The sequence below is a fragment of the Gymnoscopelus microlampas genome (assembly GCF_963454915.1).
Source record: "Gymnoscopelus microlampas genome assembly, chromosome: 1".
In the NCBI taxonomy this organism is placed as follows: domain Eukaryota; kingdom Metazoa; phylum Chordata; class Actinopteri; order Myctophiformes; family Myctophidae; genus Gymnoscopelus; species Gymnoscopelus microlampas.
This window is the reverse complement of record NC_139962.1, coordinates 53,485,484-53,508,160: the sequence shown is the minus strand read 5'-3', so window position 1 is coordinate 53,508,160 and position 22,677 is coordinate 53,485,484. Positions and strand designations below refer to the sequence as shown.

General features: G+C 41.9%; 1 protein-coding gene across 6 annotated transcripts in view; it reads left to right on the top strand.

Moving 5' to 3' along the window:
- chd9 (chromodomain helicase DNA binding protein 9) overlaps positions 1-22,677 on the top strand; it is a 156,542-nt gene that overhangs the window by 90,987 nt on the left and 42,878 nt on the right. For all 6 annotated transcript variants that reach the window (XM_084062463.1, XM_084062461.1, XM_084062462.1 and 3 more), the window contains 6 exons: positions 1,959-2,135; positions 3,102-3,245; positions 8,956-9,211; positions 14,511-14,721; positions 18,129-18,324; positions 19,381-19,560. In XM_084062463.1, coding sequence (XP_083918589.1) covers positions 1,959-2,135; positions 3,102-3,245; positions 8,956-9,211; positions 14,511-14,721; positions 18,129-18,324; positions 19,381-19,560 — 1,164 coding nt within the window. The remainder of the gene's footprint in view (positions 1-1,958; positions 2,136-3,101; positions 3,246-8,955; positions 9,212-14,510; positions 14,722-18,128; positions 18,325-19,380; positions 19,561-22,677) is intronic.

Genomic DNA, 22,677 nt, shown 5'->3' with positions numbered 1-22,677 from the left:
TGTAAATGTAAAATTAAAACATGTCATGTTATGTTTAAAGACAAATTGACATTAAAAAAAAAAAAAAAAAAAGTTTAAAAACTAAAATATTATAACAATTTCACGGACCCCTTGCAGTACCTCCGCGAACCCCCTGTTGAAGACCTCTGCATTAGTATAAAACATGTCACATATGCTGGAGAGAGGCACAGAACTGTGTGACTGACACAACAGTGCATAACAGTACCTAGGCTCTCTGCTGGGTGGGGGCCTGGGGGGACTACAGTAGTTACTTTTCATTCTAAATGAAAATAACTAGTCTTAGGCAATGCATTTCATGAAATTATGCAGCGTGTTTTGAAACGGTTTCAGAAGATTGAGGGTACTTATAATTTTTCTCCAGCCATAAAGAACCATGTGATCCCTCCGTTTTAAGTAGAAACATCTTGCAGGCAGCACACTGGTTATTCAACCACTGCTGCTCTGACCACATCGTCTCAATCCAGGGTTTGAATCTGGCTCTGGATTTTATGTTGCATGTCATTCTTTCGCTAGTCTACATGCTTTTCCAGTCTTTATCGACAAAAGTACAGTATACAGTACCATAGATGGTTTATATATTTATTCACTTATTCACTTACCATTAAGACCTGAAGCCGATTCTATAAATGTCTTCTAAATTCCAACAGTATTCTGAAAAAAAAAAACATGTTTCTATATCAGTGGTTCTCAAACTTTTTCATGTCAAGGACCCCAAAATTGTATACATTTGGCCACCGACCTCCATCTCAAAATATTTTGTTCCAGGGACCCCCAGAAGCAAAGATTTGAGTTAAACATTTTCGCTTTAAAACAATATGTATTCAAAGATTTGCACACTTTCACGTTTTTTTCAAAAATAGCAGATCTACAAGCTCATAGCGCGGCACTCGGTGCCGCGCTACGAGCTTGTAGCGCGGCTATTTTTGAATAGCCAAAGTGTAAAATAATTATTTTTAGCTCAAATCAAAAAGTGACACAGATGCGTTCCAGGTCTTAATGGGTTAAAACACATTACTGGAAAATGTGCATTTGCTAAGTGTTGATAAGAACCCGTTATGAGCGAGGCTCATGGTTGAGCTGGCACAGCAACACATCGGCGCCGTTTAAAGGGCAAGCGCGTGCCGGGCGGTAGATTGGTAGGCAAGGTTAAGTAGCGGCAGGCTGGCACGGACCCACGCTGGCGCTCCGTGTGATGTGTCAGTGGTACACCAGGCAGTTAGGAGCAGTTATGAGCTCTTAGCATCATGCCCATGTATCGTAGGCGCAGGAGAAATGGCGGTGGGAGTGGAGCTGAGCTGAGCTGAGCTGAGTTGCCACCAGGCTGGCAGACAGGCAGTGATGTCATCATAGATTCAGCCCCCCCCCACCCCCACCCCCATCACTGTCAGCATCATGGAGAGAGGAGCTTTTCTGTTCGCTAGCATCTTAAATTGTGACGTTTTTTTTTGGTTGTTGCTGCTCTGTACTGCATACTTGTATTCTGACAAAATATATGTCATAAATATCATATTGGAGTGATCCAATATATAGCGCTACATAACTGGCTTATCCTGTGTGCAACACATACATTAACCACTTCAACCCTCGCATCCCTATTCTGGGGGGAACATTAGCCGAAAATGTATTTTTGGCAAAGAGGTTTGGTGTACAGGGAAAAAAGTACCGAGCCAAAGGTCAAGTTTACAAGGTATTGAGGGTTTAAGTGGTTAAATGTGGGAAAATACACGTTAACACAAATCCAATATGTAGTAGGAGGGTCCCTGCTTCATCTCTCTCAGCTAAGGGGTCCTTGGCCTGAAAAACGCCTTAAAGTGCGTCATAACTAAATGACTCATATTCATATTCATGCTGGTGTGTGTGTGTGTGTGTGTGTGTGTGTGTGTGTGTGTGTGTGTGTGTGTGTGTGTGTGTGTGTGTGTGTGTGTGTGTGTGTCCAGGGCCGTGTGGTGCGTGGGTGCTACAGGTTCCAGGCGGTCATCACCACCTTTGAGATGATCCTGGGTGGCTGTCCGGTGCTCAACGCCATAGACTGGCGCTGTGTGATCATCGACGAGGCCCACCGCCTCAAGAACAAGAACTGTAAGCTGCTAGAGGGCTTCAAGCTCATGAGCTTGGTACGTACATCCTCCTGTTTTAAAGAAGAAAAGAAAACACACAACATTTTGATTTTGAATAGACATGGAAGACAATGAAGGATTTATGCCAGCGCAGCCAGTCACCATGACGATGCTTATTTAACATGCCCTCCATAATTGGCCTCAGACATTCATTTTGTTCTCTCTCTTTTTATAGCAGTACTTTTTAGTACATCAGGAATTCTAATTGATGTCAAAATGCAGGTTTTTCATGGCTGAGGTGCAAACCATGCCACACATATTACAGTATTGTAAAATGGGTTTGAATCTGGCCCCTTCTGCATTATTAATTACCCCTCGAAGGATGCAAAAGGCAATCAAACTAATCAATTATTAAAATAATAAGCTGAGCTTGTAGATCGGCTATTTTCGCTATTGTTGTGCAACGCTGTTGCTCGACAGAGTATAAAACAAGGCTTAAATTATTAATCAGACTAATCGATGTAGTCGATTATAAAAAAAAAAAATTCAATTCATTGATGCACGTAATATTCATAGCATTTATATTAAAATAAACGTTACATTGACGTTTCGTTGTCAATACATCTTCAACAGGTCATCGTCAGGTCATCTTCATCATGACCCGATGAAGATGTATTGACGTCGAAACGTTAATGTCACGTTATTTGCCTGCGCCCTGTAAATGAAAAAGGCTATAATTGTCCCGAGTTTGCTCCAGTGCCTTCCTTCTTCTAATCTATAGAATAATCGCAAAGAAAATAATAAGTATTTGCTGCCCTAGTTTGAATCTGGGCCATGCCGCAGTATCATTATCCCCTCCCTCTCTTTGTCATTCATGTCACTCTGTGCTGTTTTTATGTGCAATGAAGTATTAATTAAAATGATTTATTAGCAAGAAATTCCATCTTTTAAGAGAAACCAAGCTTAAAACCACCTATTTGCATATTAATTGGAACCTCTCTCCTCCTCCTCCCCCTCTTCCAGGAGCACAAGGTTCTGTTGACAGGAACTCCTCTCCAGAACACGGTGGAGGAACTCTTCAGTTTGCTGCACTTTCTGGAGCCCACACGCTTCCCCTCGGAGAACACCTTCATGCAGGAGTTTGGAGACCTCAAGACAGAGGAGCAGGTGAGGAACGGGGGGGGGTTTCCCACAGAACAGGACCTTTTAGTGTCTTTTTGGTTTTGTTGCATTTTTGTTTTACCACACGAGCCCTAGCGCCATGATGTCATAACATTCGGGCGAAAATAGCAGATCTTCAAGCTCACAACGTGCTTGTAGATCAAGGATAGACCAAGTATAAACCAAGTATAGAGCGCTGGGGCACCCTGGTCAACAATGTCGAGAGCAGTCGTTCCGAAAGTGGGGTCCGGGGACCCCCAGGGGTCCTTGAGGGGGTTCCCCAGACAATCATTCAATCATTTAATGATTGATAGTGAGGAACCGAATAGACCCTTATGGGTCTGTAACTGTGCAAATGGACCCTATTGGGTCCATTTGGTTCCATTTGTACACTCATAGAGTTTAGAGATTAACACAGATGATACTACCGTGCAGATTGGCGTCCCAGAGATCAAAATGTTATCAAATGGAGGTCCGTAGCCTAATCAGGGTTGCCAGATCTGCTTATTATAATTTCCCCGCAAGATTTTATTTGAAAATAGCCGATCTACAAGCTCACAACGCGTCGCATCGCGACGCGTTGTGAGCTTGTAGATCTGCTATTTTCAAATACTGATGTATATGTTAAAGTACTCATGTGACCCATAGTCGCTTATTTTGGGCTGGTTTTCCTAGACCTGGTTTCTCGTTTCTCTCACAGAATCTGGCAACACTGAGCCTAATGCATATCAAACTGGGGGGGGGGGGTCCTTGAAATTAAAATGTTGATAATTGATTGATTGATTGAATACTTTATTAGACAGAAATGCAGACAGCACGAGGTACAGTCACACACTTGGTCTAAAAGGTCCTGAGGACATGTTTCCATTGAGGTCCTGTGTCATTGTGAATCTGTGTTATTTTAGATGTTAGCGTTGGCTATTCAGAAAATAGCAGATATACTCACACTCACGCTATAATAATAGAAAAGTCGGTCTATAGGGTTTAAGTGGTTACAATCACTAGGATCTCATCACTGGCCTTACAACTCGGATGACTAAATGTCAGCAGTAGGATGGAAGTGATACTGTAGAACTGATGCGTACAAAGCGGTTGTGCTAAACGAGAACAACATGTTGGAGGGTTCCCCCTCTTTGTGTGGATCCAATGTACCAAATCCATTTAGAAAAAACTAAACAGTGCAGTACCGTGCAACAAGTTCTCAGCAGACCATGTTATAACTTTTAACCCATTAAGACCTGAGGCCCGATTCTACAAATGTCTTCTAAATCCCAACAGTTTGTTTTTAAACGTATGTTGCTATAATCAGTGGTTCTCAAACTTTTTCATGTCGTATTTGGGCGGCGGACCCCCCCATCTCAAAATATGTTGTTCAAGGGCCCCCGAGAAGCAAAGATTTGAGTTAAACTTAAAAATATATATTCAAAGTTTTGCATAAATGTTCACGATTGTTCCAAAAATAGCATATATACAGTATATATGTATATTTGCTATTTTTGAATAGCCAAAGAAATCTAAAATGACACAGATGCGTTCCCTTCTTAATGTGGGTAAGTGCTATGGAGGAGGCTATAAAGAAGAAATTGACAGCATTGCCAGACAGCTGTATCCTGTGTACTGTGACTACTTGGAAGTGGTGCTTTTGTCTGCACTGGCTTGTCATTTAAAAAATGTCTTGTTTTGTTGGGGACTGCAGTAGCAGAGGAGTACTGAGAGATGATGGGTTGTGTGACCAGGTGAGGAAATGTATAAAGTACACGAGCGGGACACTCCTGCGCTCTGCAAGAGCCCTTCAGCAAGACAATGAACTCCTAGCTGCTCCAGTGGAGCGAGTCATTGACTAGCAGTACTGGACTGTGACTTACAAAGCACTGGTCTGGGGACCCCCAATAGTCCTTGAGGGTGGTTACACAGGGTCCCCATCAAATTGAGGAACGCTTTAAACACTTAATCCTCATTTAATTTCTTGCCTATTTTGGATAAAACCCTCCAAATCAATATGGGGGACCTTGACATGAAACTGTTTGAGAACCACTGGCTTTTGGGGCAGAGCTGGATCTCTACTGTGTGTGTGTGTGTGTGTGTGTGTGTGTGTGTGTGTGTGTGTGTGTGTGTTTGTGTGTGTGTGTGTGTGTGTGTGTGTGTGTGTGTGTGTGTGTGTGTGTGTGTGTGTGTGTGTGTGTGTGTGTGTGTGTGTGTGTGTGTGTGTGTGTGTGTGTGTGTGTGTGTGTGTGTGTGTGTGTGTGTGTGTGTGTGTGATGGACCAACTGCAACACATACTGTAAAGTGCACACCACCTGCTGAGTATAACGTAACCCTTCCCGGCAGCTGTTTCACAATCTGGAATTTTAAAGAAAAAGTGTGATGCAACTTTGCTTGGCGTAACCAAGCCCCCAGAGCCGCTGAGAAATCTTGAAGCTGCCACCCCAGTGGCCAAAGCTGGAACTGCAGGCGGGGAGAAATACATGCGCGAGCAAAACATACTGATATATATTTATATATAGAGATATAAATATGTAAACATATTATACATAAATACATATGCATTTACATATACATAGGCATCTCCAGTGAATTTCATAAATATCTCGCGTTCAATCCTTGACACACGGGCTGCCGTAGAACGCAAAAATGACACTAGTGCGCATGCTCATAACTTTACGCCAACCCAAAACCGTCTCAATAATTCTACTTCCGGCAGGCTTCCGGGTGCTTCAAAACGCCAGTGAGCACATTCATTGAAATGATAGCTGGGGGCGGGGCAATCCTCCCTCTAGTTATATTATACCTCTATGGGCGTAACATGGCATTCTCTGCCATTTTATTGTCACACTTAAGTGTGTGAATTTCGTGTACAATAACTGGAGGGAGGTTGAAGAAGTGTTTTATTGCTCTATTTTATACAGACCGAGTATTGGTTTTGGTTCCTCAACATTGTAGCAGCAATAATAAGCTATAACAAATAAATAATGTAGGCTAGCAGGAGTAGTACAAAATAAAAGAAGACTTCTTTTTTTTGAAGAGGGGGTTTTAGATGTGTCTTTGTAAACCTGTATATATATTTCATATTTTACCTTTAACTGCCAGACTAAATGGTCCAGGCCTGCTATGATTCAGGTGCTCGTTTGGTGTGTGTATCAAGGGACAGACATCCACACCTGGTGTTGCCTCAGCATGTGCAGCCCAAGGTCCTGTTTGTGCAGATGGAACTGTTGAATGGTGCACCGTTCTAACTGGGTCACATTGACACACACGCACAGTCGCACAGTCACACACGCACACGCGCACACACACACACCAACATATGGTGGCTAATGTTATTTGATAATATCAACATTAGGCCACTGGTTGTTGTAATATAATTGACACATGATCAAAGCAAACGATTTTAAAGTCACTACTACACAGTATTTCTCCTTTTCTAATTGAGGCAAGGCAATTTTATTTGTATTGCACATTTCAACAACAAGGCAATGCAATGTGCACAGCATCAAGCAAAGGACACGCAATTATACAATGACATTAGGATACATAAAACAAAATGATGTCAAAAATAACAGATACAATTACATTGCAGAAGAGAAAGAAAATGAAATGAACTCAATCAAAGTCAGCGGCAAACAGAAAGGTCTTTAGTTGAGTATTAACCCTTTAAGACCTGAGGCGATTCTTTAAAAAAAAACTAAATTCTAAGAGTTTTTTGAGAAAACTTTTTTTTTTCAAGATTTTTGAATAGCCAAAGACATCTAAAGTGACGCAGATGCGTTCCAGGTCTTAATGGGTTAAATACTCTGGGAGTTTGTTCCAGATACTGTATGTGGTGCATGAAAACTAAATGCTGCTTCCCCACGTTTATTTTTGGTTTTAGGGACAGAAAGCAGACCTTTCCCAGATGACCTGAGAGCTCTGGATGGTTCATGATATCGCACAGGATCAGAAACGTATTTTTGGCCATAAACAATTCAACTCTTTATAGACTTCTTTGACACACAGGGAGCCAGTGTACGGACTTAAGAACTGGAGTGATATGCTCCGCTTTCTTGGACTCGAGCAGCAGTGTTCCGAATCAACTGCAGTCGTCTGATTTATTTTTTTCCGGGAGCCCTGTAAAGACAGTTACTGTAGTCAAGTCTACTGAAGATGAATGCGTGGGCACGTTTTTCTAGATCACCCTGAGACATTTTTAGATTTATTTGGCCATTCAAAAATAGCAGATATACAAGCTCATAGCGCGGCACCAAGTGCCGCGCTATGAGCTTGTAGATCAGCTATTTTTTTTTAAAATCTTGAACATTTGTGCAAATCTATGAATATATATATTTTTAAAGCATTAGGATTTAGAAAACATTTTTAGAATCGGCCTCAGGTCTTAATGGGTTAATTTGGCTGTTTAAATTCAGGTCTGAGTCCATAGTGAAGCATAGAAAACACAACTGGAAGTTCAGAAAATGAAACGGGTCTTCTTTCAACCTGGCGTCCATATTTCAGGCATGTCGTTATAGGCACAAATTGTCCAAAATAGAACGAAATGGCGTCACATCACGTTGTCAGCTTGTAGACCGTCTATTTTCACTGTTTTTTTAAATAGGGCTTAAGTGGGTAATGATAGCAGTGAGGGCTAAATGTGCACATGTGGTGATGCACTACAGCAGGGAGCAATGTGTCCATTTATAATCAGAGATATTTCTACTCTGTAAGCTAAAACCTCGATGGCCTCTCTTTATCCAGGTTCTAAGAGGAGTACGGTATTTTAAGTCTTGGATCACTGGGTGCATCACCACCACCTCAAGGACCTGGAATGTGAAGTGGTGCTACAGTCATCGTCAGAAATAACAATCATAATCGAAATGCCACTCAAATCAGGGTCAGGGAGAGAGATGGAACAAAATTCACTCCCATTTATCTGTCTGCTAAGAGTATTTTCTTTTTACTGGTTCAGTTGAATATCCTGAATATCACTGAATCATATTTTATCCACTTAAACCCGATGTACTTCGTTGACTGGCACACCTCAGTGGTCTATACTTAACTTGGCCCCTTCTTTTTTCCTGCTAACACCAAAGTACTGAAAATAGCTGCGTTTTGCTATGCTTGTGAGCTTGTAGATCTGCTATTTTCGATTGAATGTTCGCCTATATGTTCGGCTCTTGCACCTCTAGGGCAGGGACAACAAGCATGCCAGGTGAAATCAACCACTCACGGTTGTATACTTGACTCTAACACGGATAATGGACAAACGCTGGGGGCTGCAGGAGCAAAAATGACAAATGAATGAGTAGGAGCATCTGATTTACAGCTACTAGGGATGTGTAAAAGTGACCAAAATGAAAATTGTTTTCTTTCTTTTTTTACTGGGATTTGTTTGGGTGAATTTGTTCTGAGGATTTTCATCAAATGACTCATACAGTAGGTTACAATAACAGCATTGCATTGGCCTATAAACGGATTTTCTGAAATTAACAAAGACAGTAGCATGTACATCTTTTACATTATTGTAACTAAACTATTAAAGACGCATTGAAATAAACAATATAGCCTTTGCAACAGAACTTATACTTTTAATATTTTTTTAATATTCGATTTTTATCCTACAAACGACTATTCGAATATTCGAATAGTCGGACTCATCCCTAACAGCTACACACAGCGGGCATACACACACACACACACACACACACACTTATCCTCATCGTCTCCATGTTTCCTCTCTCGACAGGTCCAGAAACTCCAGGGCATCCTGAAGCCCATGATGCTGCGTCGTTTGAAGGAGGACGTGGAGAAGAAGCTGGCTCCCAAAGAGGAGACCATCATCGAGGTGGAGCTGACCAACATCCAGAAGAAATACTACCGGGCCATCCTGGAGAAGAACTTCTCCTTCCTGGCCAAGGGGGTCGGACAGGCAAACGTGCCCAACCTGGTCAACACCATGATGGAGCTGAGGAAGTGTTGCAATCACCCCTACCTCATCAAAGGTTAGCTTTACTCCTAAATTCACGTGTTAGCATTTTGTAAGATTAACTTTCAGACAACTTTCAGTTGCTTGAAGCAACGCTTGAGTTGCAGAGTTACAAATATCTGTATTTTTTTTTGCGTTGATTTAAAAAACATGCTTCTTGATTATTTGATTAATCGAAAAAGTAATCAATAGAACAATCACTGTGAAAATAATTGATAGTTCCCTCTTTGCAAACATCTCAGCATCTCTTTGTCAAACAAGTTTCTATCAAAACAAGCAAATGATTCTGTGTGTGAAATCAGAAGCTGATGGTGTTGCCGCGTGTGGAAATGAATGAACTGTTTAATTGTGTTTTTGGCATTGAACATGTGAATACAAAATTATGTTTGCCTTTTGGGCTTTGTGAACAGAAACTGGACAAGGCAGATATGACAAATAACTTGAATATATATGACTGACATATTTATACTTGAAAGAAATGGCGGAAATAGACGATCTACAGGCTCACAACGGGTCCCGACACGTTGTGAGCTAGTGGATCGTCTATTTCCACTATTTTTGGGAAAATGTTTGAAAATGTATGAACATTTTTCAACATGAAAACGACTATGGCGATTATTCAAAATAATTTTGATTATGCGATTATTACGTAATAACTAGAGGTTTGGGCCGCTAGGCAGCCTGCCCATAACACCTACGTTGCACCGCCGGTCCGACCCATGACGAAACGGTTTGTTTGGGTCTGCTACACGCCATATTTGGGTGTAGCTGCAATGGGAACTCTATATTATGGTTATGTCTGAGTCATAGTAAACTCTATATAATATGGTTATGTCTTGAGTCATGGTGACGGGGCCGTGGTCCGCCCGCCCACCCATTAGCCAATTTTAACCCTTTAAGACCGGGGAGCGCATCTGTGTAATTTTTTTGATTTCTTTGGGCTATTCAAAAATAGCTGATCTACAATCTCATAGCGCGGCACTCTGTGCCGCTATGCGCTTGTAGATCAGCTATTTTTTTTGGAAAAAATCTTGAAAGTGTGCAAATCTTTGAATACATTTTTAACTCAAATCTTTGCTTCTGGGGGTCCCTGGTAGAATCCCCAGAACCAATACGTTTTTGTTACAAATCTTTGCTTTAAAAAATATATATATTGAAAGATTTTCAAGATTTTTTGAAAAATAGCAGATATACAAGCTCATAGCGCAGCACTCGGTGCCGCGCTATGAGCTTGTATATCTGCTATTTTTGAATAGCCAAAGGAATCTAAAAATGACACACAGGTGCGTTCCCGGTCTTAATGGGTTAATATAGGCTTGTGACAGGCCTAGCACTCAGTGAACATTTTAGTGTATAATGTGTAGCAGTGCACACTATTCCCAGTAGCACAAGGTACCATGGGATATTCGGATAGCGTGATCAAATCAAATGGTGACAGCTGTCATAGGTCTGTCACCGTAAGCCCATTAATGTGTCAGAACTGTCTCTTGAGTGCTTCAGCATGTGAATGGCAGATCGTTTATGAAAGACAGGTGTATTTCAGACATATTTAATTATTTATTTTTGCATATTAGGAGAAATAATGCACCGATAGCTCATTTCCCAACTCCTACAGTATTTTATGTTCAGAACATTTACTTGTAAAACACACACACACACACACACACACACACACACACACACACACACACACACACACACACACACACACACACACACACCCCCACACACTATTATATAAACAGTTTTAATGTTTAATTTGATTAGACAAAATTAATTTACCACTATCAGAAATGGCATAATGTGTACTTCTGTCTCATGTTGGTTTGAAACGTGTTTTATTGTTGGTTTTCTAATTTAACTGCAATCAAGCTTATGGCAAGTTCCCAAAGTTCCTTAATTCTATTTTAGAAGTACAATAGTACAGTTAGTACTACTGAAAATAAACCCATCGTCCCCAGACTATTTAAGAAAAAGCAGTTGAGCATCTCGAGTCTCAGTGAAGGGACGGGGCGGAGGATGGGTATTTTCTTTCCTATTCCATCTTGGTTAAATATGCTTACGTAATAGTTGCATGTATTTTGCTGGACTAACCTACTACTACTTGCTAGAAAGTATAATCTAGCCAAAGGGAGGCATCAGCATCACATGGTTAGACCTGGCCAACCAGACATAAAGTACACTAGCACTGTGTGGTTCCCACCAAGCATATTCTGCATGCTCCATTCTCTACCATCCCCATACTGTGTTCTCACCAATGCCTCTCAGTTAATACTAAAATACCCTTTCCCGGGGCGGAATGCTTAGCCCACCACCACAGTGGCTTACTATGTGAAATATGAGGTATTAAGAGGCACTGATCCACTCCTACACGAGGTCACTTGGTGGTTATCACATGAAATTAGTTGCTTCTATAGCCGAGTAAATGGTGGGACTTTTCCCAGAGATAGCCTATCTGTTGTGCTGTATTCATTCGATTGCCCTTATAAGTCTGTCTCAGTGGGCCAGCCCATGATGTGCAGTGGGTTAACGTTACTCGTTTTCAAAAGCATTTACGTACATATGTGTGGAAAGTACTTAATGTGGTATATAAGGTGTAACTAAGCTAATTGTCAAGCATCACGGCATGTGGAAGTGAGAGCAGGTGAAAAGAGAGTGAGCATGTGCTTTCCTCTCTGTGGCCTTCTGTGTTCTGCTCCTTAGGCCCATTACCAAGCTACTATTCCTTTGCTTTGATCTCAGATAAGACCATTACTGTACATCTTGAATGGAGCAATTCACACTCACATACAACTTAACTCGACCTCCTCTTCCTTCCACTGAGTCAGAACCGTAGAATTGAATGGTTTCATTACCTCCGCCAAGGAGGTAATGGTTTTGGAAATGCATACGGCATGACACCTGCACGTGTTTCCGAGTTCAAATCTGCCGCCGAGCCAATCAAACGAAGCTATGTATGTGAAAATTGAGCCGGATCAGGAAACGGCTTTGCCACCTTCTGGAAACCCGAGCCCGAGAGCCTATTAGTGCATTTTTTTGTTTTTGTTTGTTGCAGTGGGGATATTCTATTTGCTTATATGTAGTTATGTTGTTCAATCCCCGACCGAGTCATACCAAAGACTATAAAAAAGGTACGCAACGCCTCCCTGCTTGACATTCAGCATTAAGGGTTGGATTGAGGGTAAGTCCCTAGTCCCTACAACACGCTACTGTCATGTTCAGGGGGCTGTACTTGGACATAAAGGTGCCTCACGCTACAGAAATAGGAGATAGGCTCCTGACCTGTGGGCCACATGGCTCAGGAACCGTTTGTTCCCAGGGCTACTCACTTAGCGCAGAGCAGCGATGATTATTATGAATATTGATGGAACTGAACTGAAGGATGTGGTTGATGTGCTTCCCACTCTGCCCTGAGGTAGTTTGCCTTTCATTACATCAGACCGTGTTGAGTCCGGAGAAACTGCACTGGAAAACCTGTTTATCTTGTTGCGTAATGGATAGAGTTTTGCCATACAGACTAGCAGTCCCTGGACTGGCTAATGTCTGTTTTACACAATTTCACACTGCTTCATATGTGTGTCAGGACCATATGTTGTTTGCCCAAGCTGTGGTAAGGATAAGGATAATTCCTTTTAACAGGTCGTTCATGAAAGTCCTTGCGTTCTTGTTTCCAATGAGAACCTGTGAGCAATTAGGGGTTAAGAGTCTTGCTCAGGGACAAATTTCATTTCATCGACACATATGCTGGCCTGGCCTGGAATCGAACCTGGGGCAACCAGGGCCTCTGGCTCCCTATGCGGGCTCACTAACCACTCAGCTATGGCCGCCCCTTGGTCTACAGCAGTGTTGCTATAGATAGGCCTACATTCAAATAGAGTAGGTTAACTCTATAGGTTAGGTTAGAGTAGGTTAAACCCTATATACTTTGTTGTTATACTGTATTTTGGTCCCCTCCCTTTTTCCCTTTACACCAAATCTATTTGCCGAAAATCGCCGATCTACATGCTCACAACGCGTTGAGTTGCGTCGTGTTGTGTCGTGTTGTGTCGTGTTGTGAGCTTGTAGATCTGCTATTTTCATTTAATGTTTGCCTATTTTTTGCCAAAATGTTCACCTATTATATGACATACCCAGAATTGGGAACCTAGAGTACATGTGGTTAAGTGATGATAGCTAAAGTGCTCTGGAGCAGAATAGGAGGAAGTCTTATCATCCAAAATGTCACACACTGTAATGTCATTAGCTGAAGCCCATCATTCAATATCAGTAAAACGTGTGGTCGCCATCCCGTCGAAAGTGTTCTCTATCTTTTTGTCATCCCGGGGAATTAAGTGCCCCTCCTGTCCTTTTTAAGAGGTGCAATAATGTGTTACTTTCACGCTGTCATATCATTTTGTAACGGTAGTTGTCAGCTCAATAAGGTACCTAATTTTATAGCCACACCACTCCAATGTAATGAAAGGGAACAGTCTGCTGATGAAGGCTAATGTGCAACAAGGGCTCGAATGAGACAAGGGGAATATCATGGAACAAATGGAAGTGTCATCATCACTGAAACATGTCACCGTGTCTGTACCGACTGTCAGCCGCGTTAGCTGGATGATGTATACATGCTGTACCGGCGATGTACTTCTGACCAGATTGAGAGAAAGCTGCGGCGGAGGAGGAGAACAGCATCAGTGACATGTCTCTTGTCAGATGTGGGCTGCATGTTAATGGACATTTTATATGATTATATCATCATGGAGGAGAGAACATGTAACGTAGGGAGGAGGAACTGCAGTGTGCCAGTGGGCTCTGCTATAAATAAACTAAATGAATATTTTAATGTGCATTGGACCAAACTGAGGATACGAGCATCAGTCACTTTGCAATCTGTGCTGCTGAGAGTTAAATACGGCAATATGTTTGAGGTCTTATGCTGTAATAATTGAATTACTCTGTACCACTCGTTTTTTACGTACATAGTTTTATTGCGGCACTTCCATTTTCTAGATTACTTCAACACCTAATAATTTACTGCAGTTTACTGTTGCTTGGATTTTTTTGTTGTCACTTTGTATATTATCTCATTGCAGTATAGTATAGCGAGTATTTATGTATTTGTGTTTGTATTGTACTGTACATGATTCCAAGAAAATAAAAGTGTTTGTGTCAAGTGTGTTCACAATAAAGCTAGTAGAGTGTTGATTGTACACAGTAAATGCTCAGTGTTAATTTGTACATTCTCTGATACTTTTGATTACCTACACTTTCTGAGTTGTAATAAAAGTGACATCGTAGCTGATAACCTCGTCTCTTTCCTTTTTTCTTAGGGGCGGAGGAGAAGATCCTGGAGGACTTCAGGGAGGTGTACAACCCGGCCTCTATAGAATTCCACCTGCAGGCCATGGTGCAGTCCGCCGGCAAACTGGTCCTCATCGACAAGCTGCTGCCCAAGATGAAAGCCGGCGGCCACAAGGTGCTCATCTTCTCACAGATGGTACGCTGCCTGGACATCCTGGAGGACTACCTCATCCAAAGAAGGTACAGTAACAGTAATGCAGACGCACAGATGAAGGTGGATTCGGCTTTTGGTCTCTCAGTTTTCTTTCCCTTCTTCTGACTGCTGAGCGAGATTGAGCATCTTCTGCGGCAAGGAAAACTGACCCATTTTCTTGTCATTTTTGGGGGAAATTTGCTGTTCACTGACTGATGCCCAGTACATTTTAAATCAGTACCACCTTCTCTCTACTTGCGATTGAAGAGATGCCGTGAATCCCCTAGAGCAGTGATTCTCAACCTTTTTAATTTCAAGGACCCCAAGTTTGATATGCATTAGGCCACAGACCCCAATTTGATTTATTCTCCGTGACCCCAATCTACAAAAATCTTAATTTAACTCTGACACATAGAAATGGAATAAAATGTACCCGGTGTGATTTGGTTCCATTTATACACGGCCCGTGTTACAGGCCCATAAGGGTTCATTTGGTTCTATTTGCATACTTGTGAGCCACAGACCCATTAGGCTCTATTTGCTTCCATTTGTATAGTCTTATAGTTAAAGACCTGTAAGGGCCCATTTTGTTTCATTTGTACACTCTGAGTTACAGGCCCGTAAGGGTTCATTTGTTTGTATACTCGTAAAAATTACAGACCTGTAAGGGTCCATTAGGTTCCATTTGTAAACTCTCAGAATTACAGACCTGTAAGGGTCCATTAGGTTTCATCTGTATACTATCAGAGTTGCAAACGTGTAAGTGTCCATTTGGTTCCTAAGTATCAATCATTTAGCTGGGGATACCCTGGAACCCCCTCAAGGACCCCTGGGGGTCCCCAGACCTCACATTGAGAACCAGTGCCCTTGAGTAAAGGTGACCAAATAAACCAACACTATATAAAAGGTTACTCCGTGCGGAGAGATGGAAACACAGGATGGAAAGGTTGCCTGGAGGTAGAGAGGTCGACTAATGACCTCAGGGTTGCTGAGGTCATTTTGATCCCATATTCTTCTCTTTTCCTGCTGTAAGCAAGCGTAGGGCGAGCGTGAACGACCCCAGATGTGCACTGCATGCTATTGCTGATGCACATCCAGTCAGAAAGGGTGGGTGATTGTGTACTGGAGATTATTTATCTGGTAATGTTATGTCTTCTTTTGAACTCTGGAATCGATTCTCCACGCGTATCTATTCAAAGTTAATCTTCGTATCTTTCATTTGCTCTTCACATCCTTATCGGATGAATTGAGCTCTTCAAAGCAAACCTCCCCACATTCCCTCGCCTGTGTTGACCTACTCTTGCCTATGGATTTTCTGAGCTTGCTGTGTTGATGGTCACGTGAAACTTTCCAACTATAAAAAGGTTTTCTGTCCCAAAACTTTCAAAATGATACCACGAGATACAGACAGGTTCACTTTTTAAGGAGGTTCGAATTCCATTGACGCCAATTTCAGTTTTTCACGTTAAAGGAAAAACAATTAGCATCTGTCATGAAGAGCTAATGTTGTTGGAGTTATTCTGTTATTTCTTCAGGGAAAGCCATTAAAGTTACAGTCTGTCAAAATTAACTGAATTTAGGCTACTTGACAGTGCTAGGAACTGTAAGAATTGTGGTTGTCTATGCGTGTGTGCTTTATTGTGAAGCACAATAATCCCAAGAATATAAATCTTAAAGTAGTCTTTTGTGTGTGTGTGTGTGTGTGTGTGTGTGTGTGTGTTTGTGTGTGTGTGTGTGTGTGTGTGTGTGTGTGAGTGTGAGTGCGTTGTTGCGGACTCCAATAAGCCTAGGAAATATATATATACCGTATATATATTTATTTTTCCTCCCCAATTTAGTCGTTGTGCCAATTACCTCCATGTAAATACAGTCCTTGTCACTGCCAACCCCTACTGTTTAGACTGGGGAGTGTGTAGTAGACAACCACATGTCTCCTCCGATACACGTGGAGTCATCAATCGCTTCTTTTCACCTGACAGTGGGGAGTTTCACCAGAGGATATCCCTCGCCATTCTGCTCCTTGCTGAACAGGCGCCCCAAAGCCTGGATAATCTCAAAGAGATCTCTAATTCAGAGCATCCTTGGGGAAAATGTAGGCTTAGCATTAGTGTCAGGCATGTGGTAGTTAAAGTAATGAATGTAAGTCTATGGGCTCGGCCACACATATACAGTAATAATAACATAAGAATAGCAGTTTGTGGCCTGGGCCGCTGGCGTAGCGGTCCAGGGACCTAGGCTCAGTGTAGCCTGACAGCGTGTCCCCGGTTCGAATCCCGATCCCGACGGCCTTTGCTGCATGTCTCTCCCATTTCCTGTCAGCCTACTGTCCTATCAATAGGCATAAAGGCCAAGAAATACATCTTTAAAAAAAAAGAATAGCAGTGTACCTCTCTTCTCTTCCTAGCTGTCGCTCTCTCTGTCCCTGTGGTTCGTCGTCATCTCCTTATTCGTCTCCATTCCTCTCTGCCCTCTCCATCTTTTCCCAATCTTATTTTTTCTTTTTCTTCCACTCCTCTCTGTCTCTCTCTCTAAAATGCCCTGCTCTCGCCGTCCACCCTGCTTCCCCTCGGCACCGCGAGCCAACCACTCTAGCCAGTATACAGTCAGGCGTTACGCTGCGTGGCGCAGGGGCTCCAGACTGGGTTCAGCAGCAGGTTACAGAGCCCCTCAGGGTACTTACCACATCAGACGGGCGGGGAGGTCTGTGGGGCCTCTCTCTCCTGACTGGAAGTGGGTCACCTCAGGGGAGGGAAGGAGGTGGAAAAGGGGGTAGAACATGGGAGGGAAAAGAGTAAAAGGCTGTGGAAAAGCCAGGAGCAAAGACCAGTCCTCCAGGGGGATTGGGGGCTATCTTTGGGCAAGGGCTTTTTAATTGCCTGGAGGAGAAGGTGAAGTAATCTGTAAAATTGGAGGAGAAGGGGGCTGGAGATCAATGGTCTTATTTGCCCTTGCTCTTCATCTTACTTGAAAGGATCAGGTCTCACTAGTAGTGTGTCGCCCCCTGTTGAAATACCCAATGCAAGCTTTGTTTACATACTGATTTATTGAGCTCTGCGGGTTTCATATGAGTTTTTACATATTGTGTGGCTGTGAATTATATTATTATTATTAGTTTATTTTTTGGGGTGTTTGAATGTTTGTTAAGGTTGAAGCAACAGCTGTATCGAGGTGAAAACATTTTATACATTTGAAAACTTGCATAATGAGTGCTTTCTTCTTTTGGTACTTTAAGTACATTCTGATACCAATACTTTCGTACTTCTACTCAAGCGAATTTTGAATTCCGGACATTTACTTGTAACAGAGTATTTCTACACTGCAGAATTAATACTTTTACTTAAGTAACAAATGTGAGTACTTTTTCCACCACTGCAAAACACTGCAAAACTCAAAAGTCTCATGGTCATGCTTCTCATGGTTTGCCGGCGTGGTGTGGTGTGGTGTCGTGTTGCAGGTACCTGTATGAGCGGATCGACGGCCGGGTGCGGGGGAACCTGCGGCAGGCGGCCATAGACCGCTTCAGCAAGCCCGACTCGGACCGCTTCGTCTTCCTGCTGTGTACGAGAGCCGGAGGCCTGGGAATCAACCTCACCGCCGCAGACACCTGCATCATCTTCGACTCCGACTGGAACCCTCAGAATGACCTGCAGGTAACACACACACACACACACGCACACGCACGCACACGCACACGCACACGCACACATACACACACAGACCCGTTTTTATGTGAGCAGTGGTGTAAATTAACTAAATACATTTACTCAAGTACTGGAGTATTTCCAATTTTCAGAACTTTTACTTCTACTCCACTACATCTTAGAGGCAAATATTGTACTTTCGCTCCACTACAATTATTTGAAAACTTTAGTTACTAGTTACTAGTTCAGCTAAATACATTTCAGCCATTTAAAAATAGCCGATCTACAAGCTCACAAGCTTGTAGATCTGCTATTTTCAAAGGATTTTATACATTTTAAAACTATAAAATTTGTACTCTCTACTTTTATACTTTAAGTACATTTTGATAACAATACCTTTGCACTTTTACTCAAGTAAATTTTGAATACCGGACTTTTACTTGCAACAGAGTATTTCTACATCGCAGTGTTGATACTTTTACTTGAGTAATTTGTTTAAAAACTTTTTCCACCACTGCTTGCGAGACCAGTTCAGGCAGATAAACTCGAGAGGCTTACACGCATGTGCAGCTGATCAATTGGCGGTCTACTTAAGCTCACCTGATTCATGGCACTTCCTCCTGTTGTCAGTGATGTCGTATGTGCTTTGTTTGCTCCCACCACCACCCCCAGCACCACCAGTAGACTCTGCTTTCCCTAAATAAGGGTTCTGTTTCCCCTGGGGGGTTTATTATAAATGTATACAGTATCTCCCTGCTCTTAAAGGGTTGTGTGCTAATGTGCTGAGCAGGGAGTAATGTATAGCAGAGCCTGAACGCCAAGATCAAATATAATATGCACACTTGTATTTACATTTTATAAATACAATGTTCTCAATCTATTCTTGAGTTATCTGACTGAACTGTACTTGTGAGGACATCAGCCGTTTAGGACAGCAATTGTTATGAATGCCTTTTTAAACAATTTTGGATATTTTAACTGTAAGCCTAAAGCCGAAAAATACCAGATCTACAAGCTCACAGCGCGTCGCAGTCAACGATATTAACACTGGTGTTGTGTCCTCAGGCTCAGGCCCGCTGCCACAGGATCGGGCAGAACAAGGCGGTGAAGGTTTACCGCCTGATCACCAGGAACTCGTACGAGCGGGAGATGTTTGACCGGGCCAGTCTGAAGCTGGGCCTGGACAAGGCCGTGCTGCAGAGCATGAGCGGCCGAGAGAACAGCCTGGGAGGAGGCACAGGAGGGGTATGTAAAAAAATATTTTGTACCAAGGGCCCCCATAAGCGAAGATTTCAATTACAATCGTCCCATATTATTCAATTTTAAAAATGTTCAAGATATTTCAAAAATAGATGTAAAATCACCGTTTCCAGATTATAGTCTATTGTCTGCCCACCATAGCAATTAAAAAATACACATTATTCAATTATATCCTACAGGTATATTATTTTAAGGAAAATTATTTTTGCGTTATTGGAATAGGTAATAGTTTATCATGGTAGTGTAACAGCTGTTGCAGTTACTGGCAAGAGGACTCAGTTGGACGGCTGGCAGAAATCTTAATCGAAAGCGGTCTTTACTTGCTGAGGTTCGGTACAGAGGGAGTCAGTCAAAAGATATGCAAACAAACAAATCCGACAAGGAGAAGACAAAGGCAAGTTCCAGGTAAACCAAGCATACTGTAGATTAAAAACGGATGGGCAAACAAATACCAAGACAGCTAAACACAAGGTGGGAAAAAACGCTGGCTCGCTAGGGACTGGCTACAACAGTGGTATTCAACTAGATTAGGCAGGGGGCCACAATTGTAAAATGACTTGAAGTCGAGGGCCACAACACCGTGTTCGTGGTTAATGTATGGCCGTTTGTTGTGTGCTATAGGACACAACAATGGTCATATTATGTCCATTATTGTAACTTATTAGGGCCTGCTTCATAATGCATGTATGCCTTCTGATGTTTGATAGGATAATTTCTGTTCCAGTTCTTTATAATGCACAGGCTTTGATTTGGATATTGAGAAAATAGGAAGTAGATATTTCAGTGTGTTCTGTGCAAGGGTCCCTGGCACATCCAGCCAGGGACCCTCTGCCTCCACCAGAAAAGTGGTGGAGGCAGGCTGGCAAGGTGAAAGTGTTTACATGTTTGTATGAAGGAAAGGTGTTTACTTTATGTTTTTGAGCACCCAGCTGATAAGAGCACAAGCTTTTATGATGTATGTCAAGAACCATCAGTTGAGAGTGTCAGAGTGACGCATAAAAATCCACTCATAAGCTAATGGATGCAGAAGGAGAATTCTTTCTTTGGTGTAATGGATGACAGCCACTCAAAACTCAGAAATAGCTACAAATGGGTGGCATATGGTGTATGAAATGCATTCAAAGCTTACCTAATCACCGAATTCTAGTACATGATGTGCTACTGAAATGTAGCGATGTTAGCTTTTGTCAAGCTACCCAGGTAGGTGAAAAGAACCGCTGAACTACTTGAAAGCTACAGTATTCTAAAAGTAGTGAGAAGTAGACAACATTTCTAGCATAGCAAATTAACCCTTTAACCAACCAGTTACACATTTCTTAATGGTTTGCGGTTAAATGGTTAACCATGACCATTTTGTTCATTTTTGTTGTCACAGTCCCCAACTTGTATAACTGTGGCCCCCTGCCTAATCTAGACGTGCTACTACAACACGCAGCACAGCAGATCTACTGTAGTACATTAGGAAATACATACTCACCAAAGATTATATTTTCCCACATTTGGGTTCTTGTATGTACTGCTGTAATGGTGGATGTTAATTTAGGACCCTGAGTAAGTCACAAACATTCCTCCATTCTAAACAGTAGCCTATACATTTTATTCTTATCGGTTAATGGTTGCTTAACCATTATCAAGCTTCAGTTAACGGTTATGAAAAACATAAAAAATGGTGATTCTGTACAACCAACCATCATTTTTAATTGGAATATAGAATGTGTTCCAGGAGCCACAAGAAAGCTCCAATGGGGGCGTATTTGGCCCGCGGGCCGGCAGTTGAATATCACTGGGCTACAAAGACAAACTGGCACTGAGAGAGAGAGAGGAACACAGATTACACTTGCGATAATGAGGGACAGGTGAAACCAGCCATGGGGGGGGGGGGGGAGACGATCACACAGGCGGGGGAAACATACAAAGGCTGGAAACGAAGTCTCTGAAATTGGATAAGGAGGTGAGCATTTCAATATAACACAGGAAACGAAAGAAGCAACGGCATGCAACAACGCAACAATGCAATACGTAACCTCAGGAGCAGGGCAGGGACGTCACAGGCTCTCAGAAGGTGGGGGGATGGACTTTCGGTGGACTATACCCCTTATTTTATACTTATATTCAAAAATAGCAGATATACAAGCTCATAGCGCGGCACTGAGTGCCGCGCTATGAGCTTGTAGATCTGCTATTTTTGAAAAAATAGATCTGCTATTTTTTGCAAATCTTTGCATATAATTTTTTTCAAGCGAACATTTGTAACTGTCAAATGTAAACAGAATTTGTAAAAATAAAATAAAAACGCTTTTTTGGGCGGATTCGTTTTTTCCCAGTGTTTTGGTTACTTTATTTCAGTTTTAAGGTTAGGGTTAGGTTATTTAATTCTTATTTTTACCTGATTTTACTGATTTATTATAAAAATAAATAAAATAAAAATAAAAAAAATATTAATGTTTTTCAAAAAGTGGGGGGTATGAAATCACAGATCTGTGAGAGTGAGAGTGTCGCGTTGTACGCACAGTGAATGGCCGTGACGCCCTAGCAGGGCTGAATCTTACGTTGGGGAACATTTTCATCTGTGATTAAAACATGTTATTAGCGTTATCGTTAGAAAATGACGACAACAGCGATGGATCGGTGCACAGTGAACGGAGAATGGGGCTTGGCAGATTTTTCAAATGGCGAAAATGTATATAGGGCTGAATTGGTTATTGTATGTTTTGTAACAATAATCTAAATCTACAAAGTAACTAGTAACTAAAGTTTTCAGATAATTGTAGTGGAGTAAAAAGTACAATATTTTTTCTCTGAGTTGTAGTGGAGTAGAAGTGAAAGTATGGAAAATTGGAAATACTCCAGTAAAGTAAAAAGAATACCTCAAAATTGTCCTTAAGTACAGTACTTGAGTACATGTACTTAGTTACTTTACACCACTGATGACAGCTGGCCTGATTAAGTTTCACTATGACAAAGGGTTAGCCCACAGTGGTCTAAAAAAAATAAACACTTGTTAGGCAACCAATGATGCTGCCAATGATGCTGTTTTTTTAGTTTTTTTTTTAAGTCATTTGTTTGTTGGGTCTAGCCCACTGACTGGAAATTGTCCCTCCC